We start from the raw sequence: 16,317 nt of genomic DNA on the forward strand, positions 1-16,317 counted from the left end.
AGATCCCTCCGATCAGGAATATCTCATCATCATCCCCAGAGTCAAGAAGGCACGCACGGGTGGAAGGCGCTTCTCGGTCCACACTGCACGCCTTTGGAACGCGTTACCCCGCGACCTGAGAACAGAACCAGACTATCTCCGATTTAGGAAGCGGTTGAAAACTCATCTCTTTCCTTAATTTCTGACCTCTCCCCTCTGCCCCTACTGAACCGCAGTTGTATGGATCTTAGCGCTGGGATGCTCACGGGTGACTACGCGCTTTATAAAATATAATAATAATAATAATAATCTCAGTGGCCTCGGAGAGGAAGGGGGGAGGCGGACGCTCTGTGTTCTGCCGGCGAGGAAGGAGGTGGTATAGTCCAGGGCCTTCTACTGGATCCCGGCGTCGTGGAGGCTGTTCGTAGTGTCGGTGGCAGACCATGTCGAAGGCGGCTGACCGGTCCAGGAGGATGAGGGCTGCTGTTTCTCCGTTATCCAGCAGGGTCCTGGTGTCATCGGTGGAGGTGGTGAGGGCGGTTTCGGTGCTGTGGTTGCTGCAAAACCCGGACTGGGACGGATCCCGGATGCTGTTCTTCTCGAGGTAGCGGGTCGGTTGTATGTTGATGGTTTTCTCGATGACCTTCACCGGAAACGGAAGCAGGGAGATGAGTCGGAAGTTCTTGAGGTCCTGGGGGGGGGTCTGCCTTGGGTATCTTGAGTAAGGCGTTGATCTCGGTGTGCTTCCAGCTTTCCTGGAAGGTTGCTGTCTCGAAGATGTTGATTACTTTCCGGACCAGATAGAATCAGACTAGAACAACCCTAACCCAGCCGAAACGTAACCATCTCCCTCCTCAGGACCTAATTACAAAAGGCACCTGTGTACCTACCTAAGGATGGGGAATTAGCAATATACAAGCTTAGATCTTCTACAACACCACACTCATACCTTATAGTCTCGCGGCAACAGGGGCCCAGACTAGACTACCCTGAGGCAGTTCCGATTATCTACCATTACACACTGATAACTATCAGTGCTCACGCAAGCCACAATCTGGTGGGTATACACACTGACTACAATCAGTGCTCTCGCAAGCCACAATCTGGTGGGTATACACACTGACTTCAATCAGTGCTCTCGTTACACACCAGGTCCTCCTGGTGCTCTCGCAAGCCACAATCTGGTGGGTATAACGCCGCAACACAACAACGATCCCTTTCCTATGAATACCTTTAGCTCTCTCTCTCTCTGTTGGGAAGTTTCTCTTATACATCTAATATCTACTGGGGATGTCTCATATGCAATTGTTATATTTTATTTGGTACACAAGAATGGCCAAATCACAATACACAAAGGTTATTATCAAATACAAGTTCTCCTCTACTCCCTTGCTCAGTTACCATTTACCTGGCCGGGAGTCGCATCCGTTCACATAACAGCATCTGACTAGAAGAAAGGTTAACCTTATTATGAATGACAACGACTGCACAGTTGTTCACTAAGAACTGGGGTTCCTTTATTCACTAATAACATCAACAATATAACACTACAATATCACACATAGCCTGAAAAGTAAAACGGGAATAGACACATACACAGATCTGCGGGGTCTCTTTATTATAATGGAAAGCTTTATTACTATAACACATCCACATGTAACTGACTGCACACCGCTGAAAGAAAAAGGGTTAGCAATGCAGTAGGGAATCTAACCTAGGAAATAAAAGACAAGATTAATGTATATGGGTACTACTATAACAGGACAGATATCACCTGATTAGTATGAAGTCTTGTTCTAGCTGTCATCTGGGTTCCTCTCTCGTCTGTGCCTTGGCTCATCTCAGATTCTCCCCTGCACTCTTGTACACACATCTGCGCTGATCACTCTGCACTGGATTCCTCTCCCGCACGAACTGTCTTCACCTTCAAACTTCAGTCTAATGATATAGTTTCTGCCGCTCTGATAACAGTCTGCTTCACTAGCTTCTTTACTCTGTCTGATTATCCCAGCTCCAATGTCCAACTCACTCCAGCTGCTCCCACAGACTAATTCACGATATAACTTCAGTCTCTTCCAAAAGCCATCACTCCAGACTCCAGCTGTTAACTGACTGCTCCAGCTGATCACAACTCCTTCTGATAAGTAACTGCTTCTGACTGCTTTCTTCAGCTCCAAACATCATCTAACTTCTCTCTTCAGCTCCAAACACCATCTGCACTCTCTTCAGTTCCAGACACCATCTGACTTCTCTCTCCAGCTCCAACTGACTGCTCTCTCTGGTTCCAACTCACTGACTGACTTCTCTCATTCCAAGAACCGACTGACTGCTCCGCCTCTTCTGCACTTCGCTAATATGGAATGCTCTCCCCTCATGGAAATTTCCAACAGAGAGCTGCCTCCCACCGAATTCCTGTGCCAGCTCCGAGGCTCCCTGCGCAGCCTGCAGTGACCATCTGCATGTTACGTCTAGGCCCAAGAGACAAACACATTCTTTTGATAAGATCCAGTCTCGGCTGGTTTTCCCCTAGCACACAACAGGATTAACTATAAACATCACCTTTACCCTGTAAGCTTCTCAATCAGCAGAGGCAGAGAGCAAAATGGAGTCTCTAGTTCTGGGCCTTGTAGGCCCGAAAAGGACTTAACTCTATCAGAGTACATACACAAACCATACCAATATGTAATATAATGTCAGGACTACAGGATCCACCCTCTACTATAGGTAGGGTGATGAAAGGACACATAATTATGTCAAAGCCAATAGGCAATAGATGGATTAGAGTCAGGAATAAGGGATCTATCATCATATAAAGCAGCTATCCTCTAGTTTATGCTTCTAGGTCTGAAAAGGGGCCTAAAGGACCAAAACAAGCTACGAATAGGGATCCAGGATGGTAGCAAGCTTAAAGTCACCATCACTCAGAAATAGAGCCAAAAACCCGGTCAGAACAGGGGTGCGTAGCTGTCCGGTGTTTGTTTGCGGAGCCAGCTCTTCTCCAGTTTTCTGCAAGTCCGTTTGGAGGCCTGGAGGTCTTCGGTGAACCAGCTGGCTTTCTTGCTGGTGTTACTGTAGGAGGGTTTCTTGAGCGGGGCGAGGATGTTGGCGCAGTCGTGCATCCATTGTCTGAGGTTGCGGGCGGCAGTGTCCGGGTCGGTGGGGCGGCATGGGGGCTCTGGGCGAGGGTGGTGGTTAGCTGGTCATCTTTGACTTTGCTCCAGCTGCAGCAAGGCATCTGTTGGGTGCGGTGGTGCATAGTGGGCTTCCTGAAGGTGAAGTGGATCCAGCGATGGTCAGTCCAGTGGAGTTCGTGGTGTGGCTGTAGAAGACTTAGGGGCTTGTGGAGAAGATGGGATCGAGCGTGTGGCCGGTGGCTTGGGTGGATGTTGTTACGTTTTGTTTGAGTCCGAGGTTGTCAATCAGGGAGGTGGAGTTGGTGTCGTTGTTTTCGAGGTGTAAGTTCAGGTCCCCGAGGAGGATGTAGTCCGTGGAGGCGAGGGCGTGTGTGCTGATGAAGTCGGCAATGGAGTCTCTGAACTGGGGTCGGGTCTGTAGACGAGGGTTCGTCTGCGGGTGGTGTTGGGTTCGGTGTGGATATGGAAGTGCAGGTGTTCGGCGGTTCTGGTCGAGACTCTGAGGGTGTTCCTGTAGACAATGGCGATTCCTCCTCCAACTCCGTTGGTGCAGTCCCTGCGGGTGATCATGTAGCCTTCCGGGATGGCTATGGCGATGTCGGGTGCCGAGGTGTGGTTCAGCCAGGTCTCCGTCAGGAAGGCGACATCTGGGGAGGTAGATGCGAGTTCAATTGCGTGTTTGCGGGCGGAGCGGGGGTTGAGGAGGACGCATCTGAGGTGGTTTGGTTCATTCCTGGGCAGTGGTTTGGCGGGGCGGATGCTTGGTGAAGCTGCAGGTCCAGCAGGTGAAGGGTCCTTGGGTGTGCTTCGGGGTGGCAGGTATGTTCTTGTCCTGGGTTGAGTGCGTGGAGGGTGCTGGCATTGTAGCGGAGTCAGGCATCGTGGGGTACGTGGGGGCCAGGGGTTCTGGCGCTGGGCACGGTCCAGGCGTGGATGGACGGAGACGGGCTTGCCTTAGGGCTGCCATATAAGCGAAAGTGGGAGGGAGAAGCAGCTGGGAGGCTGTAGCGGGCGGCAAATGGGCACGCAGGGGGGCGGGCCGCAGGGGAGGCATCGGCGGAAACGAGCAGGACATCGGCAAAATCAGCTGAAACAGTAAACAATAACACAATCGGGGCACAAGCACAGAACAACAAAATGAGTTATTGTGTTACACCTTGAGTTGGATCAATCCACTATCCTCTCCAATGTGTTACACCTTGAGTTGGATCGGTCCACATATCCACTACCAACCTTGAAAATAATTCACAAATGACTCTATTAGACAGACCAGCTGCACACACAGCGACATCTTACATAATGCTTAGAAATGTAAAGACTGCTGGGGTGGTTGATAGGGATGGCATGCATCATTTACAAGAATGTAACTGTCCTCTTCCACCGCCCTGGCTCCTGACCGGGTCATGTACATTGTTTTCTTGCAGGTTCCAGTTACAATGCTTGATGTCTCTGCGTATTTCTCCGGGGAGGAGTGGAAGGTCTTGCACGATTGGCAGAAGGACCTTTACAAGAACGTGATGAAGGAGATCCACCAGGCCTTGGTCTCCCTGGGTAATGTAAACAGCTTTAAACGTGGTAAAATGTTCGAGAAGTTTGACATAATACCGTATTATTATAATTTACTTTCATAATTGATTTTTTTTATTCTACACTCATGATACATTTATGCTATGGACAGCTGCATGACATTTCATACATTTACAGGTTTAGAGATCAGAGGCTCCGATCTGAGTACATCAGTGTGATAATTATCACCTGCTTTTGAGTTCGCCCTCCCAAATGGGACATTGCATCTCTGCGTGCAAGAATCTGTTTCTTTCGGAATGTATCTGTCATTTTCTCCCCGGTCAATAGGAGCAGGTTTTCTGAACTATGGGCCTCATTCACAAATGTAAACTTACACTTTCGAGTAACTTTACGTTTGGAATTCACAAACTGTGATTTAATAGTAAGTTTACAACTGCCGAGGCTCCGCAGAAGGTGCAGACAACTCTGCACCCCAAAAAAATTGCCCTTTTATTTTTTTATGTGTGGAGTTCTCTGCTCCGAATACAGAATCTCCGCAGTCATAAACGTAATATTTAATCGTAGTTTGTGAATTCCAAAACAAACGTAAACTTACACAAAAGCTCTTTATCTGGAGTACAGGCTTTAGCAAGCCTGGAAATAAAATCTGTACAATTCTTAAATGCGACCGCTTGACGAACAAGGTTTTACACAGGGTTTCGATTTTTTCCAGTGAGCTTGTAAGCAAGGCTAAAAGCGACTTGCCTAAAATCACACAATTGTCAGTTAAGTGCAATAACTGGGATTAAAACGCAGCAACTCGGGTCTCCAAGGTGCAGTTTAACAAAGAGACCATGTCTCAGTCTTGGATTCTAACCATCTTTCTCAAGAATATCGAACAAGTGCAGCATTTCTACTGTCCAAATCCTTCTTTACAAAGAATAATAAGTGATATAACCTCCTCGTATCCACATCATCTTTTGTTCCTCCAAGACCCACTCTAATTCATCTAGTTAATGCAGCAACGAAATAATGCAATGATCTTCCTCAATGTCTTTTTAAATTGCTTTGGTTTTACCATAGACTATCCTTTCCTGTTAATTTTTATTTTTTTAGAGTACAGTGGCTGGTGGTTTCAAGGTAAAGTGTTCTGTGGTCACTAGAGTAGAGTCGTAAGATGTCTTTACAGTAGGGTGGTTGGAAGTCTTTGAAGCAGAGTTGTTGGTAGTCACTAAAGTAGAGTCCTTAGACGTCTAACAATAGAGTGGCAGGAGATCTTTGGCATAGAGGAGTTTGAGGTCTGTAGAGTAGAGTCCTTCGAGGTATCTAGAGTAGTCCTTCGATGTCTCTCGAGCAGAGTCCTTCGAGGTCTTCAGAGTAGAGTTGTTGGGTGTCTTTAGAGTAAAGTCACTAAAGATCTTTAGAGTAGAGTCATTAAAGGGTTGGAAGGTTTTAGAGTAGAGGAGTTGGAGGTCTTTAGAAGAGATCGGTTGAAGATCTTTAGCCTGGGGCGGATTCTTTGTATGGGCGTGGGGGCTCTGCTCTGCACAAGGGTCAGGCAGTCACAGCAGCACGGACAGGCACATGCTCCTACTGCGCATGTGCCATGTCGGAGAGTGTTTAGGGCTTTCTTGATTTCAGCCGTTATTTCTGTGGCCTGCCAGAGTGAAGGGCCACTCCTCCCCTGTGAAGTGCACCACACTCGCTGACTGAATCCATTTAGGCGCTTCAGACTCTGCTTTCCAAACCAGTGCGTCAGTAAGCTAAGGTTCACCTTTCCTAACTCGTCGCAGAGTGGGGTGAATCATCCGACCTTCCTCATCCCATCCCACTCTGTGGAGAGTTGGTAAGAGGAGGCCTGGATTGGAGGTGGAAGAGTTTAGACAGACATTTGGATGGAGAGAGAATGAAGTTTGTGTAAATTTGAAACGCATACTGAGTCCAGGAGGTTTATTCTTCAGGTTTTTCTCTGTTTTCTGTGACGTTTGTCTCCACTAGTCTGTGACACTTGAGCACTCGTCTATAAAAGGTTTGTAGTCATCCTCTGGACTGGATTGAGCCCAGCGTGGACTGGATTGGGCCCAGCGTGGCCAAGTAAATGGTAGCTAGGGGGAACCTGTTTCTGCATTTCTTCTTCGACAGAGTCATGTCTTCAAATCAGAAGCAGCCCAACTTGGATTAAAGAATGACTTCAGTGCGCTGGCATATTCCGTTTTTTAAGTGCACCACGTCGCCCTTGCATGTGCGTGCCTTGAAAGGAGTGAGCTCAGCAGAGGTTTCATTTTTGATTTTTTTTTAAAAGGCCATATTTGTGTTCTCTTTGTCTTTTCTTTTTTTTGCATGTCCCCGACCATTCACATTCCAACACAACACACTTTCTTTGTGTAAATATTCAGCCGGAAAACTGTAAAACAGGCATACCAGAAGGGCCTTTATTTTTTTCAAAATTGCTGGAGCAGTTGCCTAGCAAACACCTTTAGACCTGGGTTTGTAATGGAATATGCATTTAAATGTCTCACGTTTTCCAGTCCCAGCAAAAGTTTCTTTCGGATCCTTGGAGTTTAGCCTTTTAAGTATTTTATTTAAGAAACCGCGTTCCTCACATTTTTATGTTTAAATGCAGTAAATATAATGTTTGCTTTGATGGTTGGAAACATTATACAAATTCTGTAAGGTGCACAATATGGTGTTGTAATGTAGAAATATAACTGTTAAATAACTCATGTATCCAAGGATGCTGTGCTTGCCTACTGATGGAGTTTCAAAAATAATGCTTTCAAAGGGCTGTTTTTGTGCACTTGTGTGTATCCAGCTGAACTTTGTGCCTGTCTCCCACTTCTTCAGTCATCACTTTACTAAGTGCTGTGACCCAAAACAAGATCGCACCACGGCGTCCTCTAGCTCGACACTGAAACGCTTCCCACCTAGGATCAAAACAAAAGAAGCACACTTCCAACCACGCACCTACAAGATGTAGCATGCTACCCCTGTAGGCAAGCGCTTCAAAGTTCCACATAAGTAGTAAGCGCTACACAAATATTTCAATCCAATCATTGTGCAGAGGAAGACGTAGCAACAGCAAGAGAGGGAGAGTGATGGAGATAAATCAGGACAAGTAGAATAGAGGAGGAATCCAGAGATACGTTGAAAAATGAGAAATGTATGTATACAGGGAAGGGACACCGAAAAACAAAATGGGAATACGTAGAGGAAATGTTCTTGAGAATACAAGTGTTACATAAAATTAAATAGAATGGAATTAACTAGCTGGTGTGGCAGGGCATAGAGAAAGGAATAGAGTAATGGCTGGATGGAAGGGCACAGAATAGCATCGACGGTCCAAAAGATGGGGATTGTATTTCTGAATGCCATTTATGAAAGTATTGTGCTTCAGGAATAATCTAGGTAGGATATCAACAGCAGACACATACCTCAGGTAAGTATGACTAGCTGCATGTAGATTCAATATCCTTAATACAAAATATATATATGTACACCTGGAGACACCCACCCATGAAGTCCTATGGAGACAATTGCTCTCGCTCACTACGCATGCTCGTTCAGTCTAATTTAGGATTAAGCCGTACGCCCACCACTTTCAAATCTACCAGCCGCAACTGTCTTTAGCGTAGAGCGGTTGCAGAGCTTTAGCATAGCGAGGTTGGATGTCTTTAGCGTAGAGTCGTTGGGGGTCTTTAGCACAGAGTGGTTGGAAGTCTTTGGCATAGAGTTGTTGGAGGTCTTCAGAGTACAGTCAATCTCTGTGCCTGGTCATGTGACCAAGTCAGATGACCCGCTCGTATTCAAAACGGAAGATGTCGGAGGAGGAGGTTTCTTGTTTGGAATCCTGGAAGAGGAGAACCAAGAATCCGGAGAAGACTGCAGCAGAGTACAGACCTTAGTTGTGAGCCTCACCCTGAGAGACCGGAGGACCATCCCGGGAGACGAAGAGCCACAACAGGATGAAGGAGTTCGAAGCTCGGGAGCTGAAGGAAGAATCGCACATGGGACGCCGGACCCCAACTAGCAACACGAGAAGCCTGCCACGGCCCAGGAGGGTCATGGCTTAACAAGATACGGGGAGACCTCGGTTGGTCTGGGGCCGTACGACTGAGTATCCTAAAGGAGGGGGGTGCAAGAGGGAAGGGAGACTGAAGCGCTCCGCTCCACTCGGAGCACTTACTGCTTTAACCCTGCCAGATTCACTGCTGATGGAATCGGCTGCTACTTCCTGGCACTCCCCACGCACTCTAAAAGAACAAGGACGTTACCTTTACTGGGTGTTTCTTTTCTTTGTTTTCCCCCATATGTTCCACCGGGTCTTGCCGAATACCTGTTTCGAGAAGCCTGAAAGAGGAAGAACCAAGAAAGGGGAATTTACCTATGCCTCTATACACAATTATGCAACGACATTTAATGTTGAACAGAGAGAAAACCACATTCATTAGTTAACCCAGACATTTAATTTATGTCATTTACTTTTTAGGTTATGTGTTTAACATTTAAGGACAAGGAAAAGTACATTATCAACTTCGCATTGAGCCAACCATGATTTTTGAAAGGAAAAAGCAAGAAAAAAATATATACAATTAATGTGTAGAAATAAATGAACATATCATGACAATGTGCATATAAAAATATTATCAGTAGTCATAGAACAGTTATCACAGAAACAGTACAGAAAACACTGTCATCAAGTCATATATTGAATTTCCGGGGGGTAAATCTTATTCACTACCAACCCAAATTCCTGTCACAATGTTGCTACAAAAGTTCATGTTATTTAACAACAGGAATAGAAACCAAAAAACCTATTTTTTCTCTCTGTTCAACATTAAATGTCGTTGCATAATTGTGTATAGAGGCATAGGTAAATTCCCCTTTCTTGGTACTATAATAGGCCTGTGGACTGGGCTTGTGGACCAAGGGTGATAGAAGTATCAGGTTGTGGTGCAGGAACGAGTTGGACACCGGTTCGTGGGGTTAAAGAGGGCTTTATTGGTATTCCTCGGTTTGTTCTTAACATCAAAGTTCTCCGTGTTCTAAACGTAAGTCTCTCTTTTGCAAACTGGCTGGGATCCGTTTTGGCGTCCGAGCTTTCTTCCTTCTCCTATCCTGGGCACAGCGCCGCCTTTCGAGGTCTGGTCAGGGTCCAGGTGTTATGTTGCTCCCTTGACTCCGGTGTCCCATGGAAAGAGAAGACCAACAGAAAGGGAGCCGTTAGTTCAGCTGTCCGCTGGGGTTAATGCACCGAGGGACCGGGTGAAGTGTGTTGGGAGAGTAGTCACCGGTGAACGTGCATCAAACTACTATGCCAGTGACGTGGGGAGGGGTTGTACACAGACGGTGAGGGTAACCGCGGGGTAAATGGAAACAAGAGGGGGGGGAGAACGCGGGACACAAACAGGGGTTATGTACACTATTTAACACGCTTGCTCCCCACCCAAGCCGCCATACGCTGCCGTACCTGGGAAAGCCACGCTCCTCCCCCGGGAGAGTGGCACGGCGGCTCGCAGGGTCGTTGGCCTCCTGGCTTTCCCAAGGACTCTCCTCCGCTTGCTTCCAGGTGTTCTTCGGGTTCTCCACTTCTTTCTTCGGTATCCCTGTTCTCTGGTTCTTCGTCTCCGTCTCCGCTCCTCGCCATCTCTCCTGGGGTGATGTCACACGCCATGAATAACACTTCCTCAGTCTTATCCAATCCGTACCCGCTGACGTGTGCAGGAGGCGGATCCACCTCCTCCGTGTATGTCCACTTAAAGGAGCCGCGTTCCTCCTCTTCAAGTTCGTCGTGATCTGTCCCCCATGACTCTGTCTGCAAGGAAGGAGGTTGTACTGGGTCAATTCCGGGTGCCCACCACTCCTCAACAGACCGCTGCCTCACCCCGTTACAAGGCCCTACCTACCCTCTTTCCCATAGGGCCAAACCCCTCCTTTCTCTTTGAAAGAGGAAGAAGGCAGTAAACCCCATACCCTCCAAGGAAGAGAGGAAAGAAGACCTGGGACTCGCCGCCAACTCCCATAATCGCTTATTATTTGACTTCACAAATAAACATCCTAGTGACAAAATTATTTTAGTGTCCTGGTCTGCTTCTCCACCGCGCCACACTACTCATCACCTCCAACTACTCTACTATGAAGGCTCTAACCACTCTGATCTAAAGGCCTCCACACATTCTAATCTACAGAGCTCTAACCACTAAACTGGAAAGAGTTGTTGGAGGTCTTTACAATAGAGTGGTTGGAGATCTTTAGAGGCTTGCAGTTACTCTACTCTAAAGACCTCCAACCACTCTACATCAAATACCTCCAGCCACTCCACTTTAAAGACTTCTAACCCCTCTACTCTAAAGACCTCCAACCACTCTACTCCAGAGACCTACAGCAACTCTAGTGTAAAGACCTCTCTCACTACACTTTAAAAACATATAAGGACTCTATTCTAAAGAACTCCAACCACTCTCTTCCGATGACCTCCAACCGCTCTACTCTAAAGACTTCCAACCACTCTACTCTAAAGACTTCAAATGACTCTACTCTAAAGATTTCCAACAACTGTACGCTAAAGACCTCCAACCACTTTACGCTAAGACCTCAACCACTCCACTCTAAAGACCTCCACCCATTCTACTTCACTCTCCCTTCCCTCTTGCACCCCCTCCCTTAGGATACTCAGTCGTACGGCCCCAGACTGACCGAGGCCTCCCCGTACCTTGTTAAGCCACGACACTCCTGGGCCGTGGCGGGCTTCCACGTGTTGCCAGTTGGGGTCCGGCGTCCTTTGTGCGGTTCCTCCTTCGGCTCCCGAGCTTCGAACTCCTTCATCCTGTTGTAGCTCTTCGTCTCCCGTGATGGTCCTCCGGTCTCTCAGCGTGAGGCTCACAACTAAGGTCTGTACTCGGCGGCAGTCTTCTCCGGATTCTCGGTTCTCCTTTTCCAGGATCCAAGACGAGAACCCTCCTCCTTCGGCGTCTTCCATTTTGAACCCGAGCGGGTCATCTGACTTGGTCACGTGACTCGGCACAGAGAAGGACTGTACTCTGCAGACCTCCAACAACTCTATAGAAACAGTGTTCGGCACACTCTGTAAATGAAGAAGGGGACAGGGAGAAAGGTAAGGAGGAAAGCGTTCTTTTCCAGTCTCTGGCGTAGCAGTCTCCATGAGCAGTGCTTCGTCATCACAAGTAGAAATAATTCATGAGCATTTTCTCAAGTAGTGAAAGTTGCTCATTGGTGAGTAAAGCCCCTCCTGGAATGCTGTTAAAAAGCAGGAGAGTGAGCCTTGGGTTGTATACACATTGGGATGTTTTTAGCATACGCAAAGGCCTGCAAACTTTTAATGTCACCCCGTTAAACATTTTAAGAATTATTTTATAAAACTGGCAGCTCCGAACACTTTTATCCATTCCAGCGCTGCCGTGCTCTTCACCTATTCCTCAAATACACGTTTGCCAATGTGCTAGTGGCAGCCTGGAATCCCTTACAGGGCAAAAGAATCCACAGTGTGAGCCTGTATCAGAAAGATGGAGTCCGTTACATTGGGAGGGTTGAGTCCGTTACATTGGGAGGGTTAAGTCCGTTACATTGGGAGGGTTGAGTCCGTTACATTGGGAGGGTTGAGTCCGTTACATTGGGAGGGTTGAGTCCGTTACATTGGGAGGGTTGAGTCCGTTACATTGGGAGGGTTGAGTCCGTTACATTGGGAGGGTTGAGTCTGTTACATTGGGAGGGTTGAGTCTGTTACATTGGGAGGGTTGAGTCTGTTACATTGGGAGGGTTGAGTCTGTTACATTGGGAGGGTTGAGTCCGTTACATTTGGAGGATTGAGTCCGTTACATTGGGAGGATTGAGTCCGTTACATTGGGAGGATTGAGTCCGTTACAATGGGAGGATTGAGTCCAATACATTGGGAGGATTGAGTCCAATACATTGGGAGGATTGAGTCCGTTACATTGGGAGGATTGAGTCCGTTACATTGGGAGGATTGAGTCCGTTACATTGGGAGGATTGAGTCCGTTACATTGGGAGGATTGAGTCCGTTACATTGGGGGGAGGATTGAGTCCGTTACATTGGGGGGAGGATTGAGTCCGTTACATTGGGGGGAGGATTGAGTCCGTTACATTAGGGGGAGGATTGAGTCCGTTACATTGGGAGGATTGAGTCCGTTACATTGGGAGGATTGAGTCCGTTACATTGGGAGGATTGAGTCAGTTACATTGGGAGGATTGAGTCAGTTACATTGGGAGGATTGAGTCAGTTACATTGGGAGGGTGAAGATGGAGTCAGTTACATTAAGAGGGTGGCGATAGTTACATTGGGAAGATTGAGATAGTCAGTTACTTTAGAAGTATTGGGATAGAGTCAGTTATTTTGGGAGGGTTGAGATAGTGTCGGTTACTTTGCAAGTTTTGAGACAGTCAGTTACTTTGGGAAAGTGCAGATAGTAACATTGGAAAGATTGAGATAGTCAATTAAATTGGTAGGATTGAGATGGAGTCAGTTACTTTGGATGTATTGGGATAGAGTCAGTTAATCTTGGAGTATTGGGATGGAGTCAATTACTTTGGAAGTATTGGGATAGAGTCAGTTACTTTGGAAGTATTGGGATAGTCAGTTACTTTGGAAGTATTGGGATAGAGTCAGTTACTTTGGAAGTATTGTGATAGTCAGTTACTTTGGAAGTATTGGGATAGGCAGTTACTTTGGAAGTATTGGGATAGGCAGTTACTTTGGAAGTATTGGGATAGTCAGTTACTTTGGAAGTATTGGGATAGAATCAGTAACTTTGGAAGTATTGGGATAGAGTAAGTTACTTTGGAAGTATTGGGATAGAGTCAGTTACTTTGGAAGTATTGGGATAGAGTCAGTTACTTTGGAAGTATTGGGATAGAGTCAGTTACTTTGGAAGCATTGGGATAGAGTCAGTTACTTTGAAAGTATTGGGACAGAGTCAGTTACTTTGAAAGTATTGGGACAGAGTCAGTTACTTTGAAAGTATTGGGACAGAGTCAGTTACTTTGAAAGTATTGGGACAGAGTCAGTTACTTTGAAAGTATTGGGACAGAGTCAGTTACTTTGAAAGTATTGGGATAGAGTCAGTTACTTTGAAAGTATTGGGATAGAGTCAGTTACTTTGGAAGTATTGGGATAGAGTAGGTTACTTTGCAAGATTTGGGGTAGAGTCAGCTATTTTGCAAGATTTGGGATAGAGTCAGTTATTTTGCCAGATTTGGGATAGATTATGTTACTTTGCAAGATTTGGGATAGACTCCGTTACTTTGGGAAAGTGGAGATAGTTACATTGGAAAATTTGTGATAGTCCATTAAATTGGTAGGATTGAGATGGAGTCTGTTACTTTGGAAGTATTGGGATAGTGTCAGTTACTTTGGGAGGGTTGAAATAGAGTCCATTACTTTGCAAGTATTGGGATAGAGTCAGTTACTTTGCAAGTTTTGGGATAGAGTCAGTTACTTTGGGAGGGTTGAAATAGAGTCCATTACTTTGCAAGTATTGGGATAGAGTCAGTTATTTTGGGAGGGTTGAGATAGTGTCGGTTACTTTGCAAGTTTTGAGACAGTCAGTTACTTTGGGAAAGTGCAGATAGTTACGTTGGAAAGATTGAGATAGCCAATTAAATTGGTAGGATTGAGATGGAGTCAGTTACTTTGGATGTATTGGGATAGAGTCAGTTAATCCTGGAGTATTGGGATGGAGTCAATTACTTTGGAAGTATTGGGATAGAGTCAGTTACTTTGGAAGTATTGGGATAGTCAGTTACTTTGGAAGTATTGGGATAGTCTGTTACTTTGGAAGTATTGGGATAGAGTCAGTTACTTTGGAAGTATTGGGATAGAGTCAGTTACTTTGGAAGTATTGGGATAGAGTCAGTTACTTTGGAAGTATTGGGATAGAGTCAGTTACTTTGGAAGTATTGGGATAGTCAGTTACTTTGGAAGTATTGGGATAGTCAGCTACTTTGGAAGTATTGGGATAGTCTGTTACTTTGGAAGTATTGGGATAGAGTCAGTTACTTTGGAAGTATTGGGATAGAGTCAGTTACTTGGGAGGTATTGGGATAGAGTCAGTTACTTTGGAGGTATTGGGATAGAGTCAGTTACTTTGGAAGTATTGGGATAGAGTAAGTTACTTTGGAAGTATTGGGATAGAGTCAGTTACTTTGGAAGCATTGGGATAGAGTCAGTTACTTTGGAAGCATTGGGATAGAGTCAGTTACTTTGGAAGCATTGGGATAGAGTCAGTTACTTTGAAAGTATTGGGACAGAGTCAGTTACTTTGAAAGTATTGGGACAGAGTCAGTTACTTTGAAAGTATTGGGACAGAGTCAGTTACTTTGGAAGTATTGGGATAGAGTAGGTTACTTTGCAAGATTTGGGGTAGAGTCAGCTATTTTGCAAGATTTGGGATAGAGTCAGTTATTTTGCCAGATTTGGGATAGATTGTTACTTTGCAAGATTTGGGATAGACTCAGTTACTTTGGGAAAGTGGAGATAGTTACATTGGAAAATTTGTGATAGTCCATTAAATTGGTAGGATTGAGATGGAGTCTGTTACTTTGGAAGTATTGGGATAGTGTCAGTTACTTTGGGAGGGTTGAGATAGAGTCTGTTACTTGCAAGTATTGGGATAGAGTCAGTTACGTTGCAAGTTTTGGGATAGTCAATTACTCCGGTAGGGTTGAGATAGTTTCATTGGGAGGGGCCATTCGCTGTCTAGGGAATGACCAACAATATGTGTTTGTGCTGTAATTCACTGTTGTAGCCACAATCCAGAGTTTGTAATTGAAAGTAGTTTTGTGTGTAGAGTTTCAAGATGTAAATGGATATTACTGAGCTTTATGCAATGTCTATTGTTTATGGCACCAGATGTAACAGTGTCGATGAATTTGTTATAAAGGTGGTGGGAGGGATCGATGCGCTCTCGATATGGTGGGTTTTGAAGATACTGATAAATGTGGTAGTTTGAATCGCAGCTTCTTCTACAGACCCATCTTGCACGCTAAATGCTCTATAGCAAGTTTTGAAAGTAATGTCTACTCTAAAGCCTTCTTTGTTCTAGCATGGTCGAGTTTTAGAAAAGCGTAACTCTGAAGGATAAACTCTAGTACCTGGACCTTTTTGCGCTCTGTATACATGGGACATGGCAAGTGATGTGAATTTGGGGCCAATAACTCAGATTTAAGGGCATGCTTAGCCTAGGAGTGGGAGTAGACTGACCTCATTGGCTGAGTTGGAGTTAGAAAGGTTGCAGGGGAGTGTGGGAGATGGGCACGAAGGGTTAGGACTGCAGTTCTGCTGCTTTAACGTTTGATGATTGATTTGAGAAGATGTTAAGAGAGGCGCGTGTCATCCCCATATCGGTAGGCAGAAGAGCTCGTGGCACTTAGTGTTCCTGAAGAATTGAACAAGCATGGAATGAATATTTAGGAGCTGAATGAAACCGTCATGGGCCCAGACAAGTTCACCTTTGACACAGATGTACACGATGAGTGTTTTAAACAGTGTGGCCATCAAATAGATTCCAACAACTTGAGCGCTAATCTTGGTGCTCTTGCAAACGCTGCTACTGTGACCATGGAAGCAACACTACAAGAGAGCGAGAACCGACTGTGAGATTTAGAATGGAAAGAGATGAGTGGCTGGAACAATCCCCCGGGGTAAGAAACTATTTCGCAACCCATA

At 45.8% G+C, this 16,317-nt stretch overlaps 1 protein-coding gene across 2 annotated transcripts in view; it reads left to right on the forward strand.

The window, feature by feature from the left end:
- LOC147729466 (uncharacterized) overlaps positions 1 to 16,317 on the forward strand; it is a 101,238-nt gene that overhangs the window by 17,013 nt on the left and 67,908 nt on the right. For both annotated transcript variants that reach the window (XM_086954335.1, XM_086954337.1), the window contains exon 2: positions 4,538 to 4,664. In XM_086954335.1, coding sequence (XP_086810461.1) covers positions 4,538 to 4,664 — 127 coding nt within the window. The remainder of the gene's footprint in view (positions 1 to 4,537; positions 4,665 to 16,317) is intronic.

The sequence above is a fragment of the Lissotriton vulgaris genome, chromosome 2_1 (assembly GCF_964263255.1).
Source record: "Lissotriton vulgaris chromosome 2_1, aLisVul1.2, whole genome shotgun sequence".
NCBI classification, from domain to species: Eukaryota; Metazoa; Chordata; class Amphibia; order Caudata; family Salamandridae; genus Lissotriton; species Lissotriton vulgaris.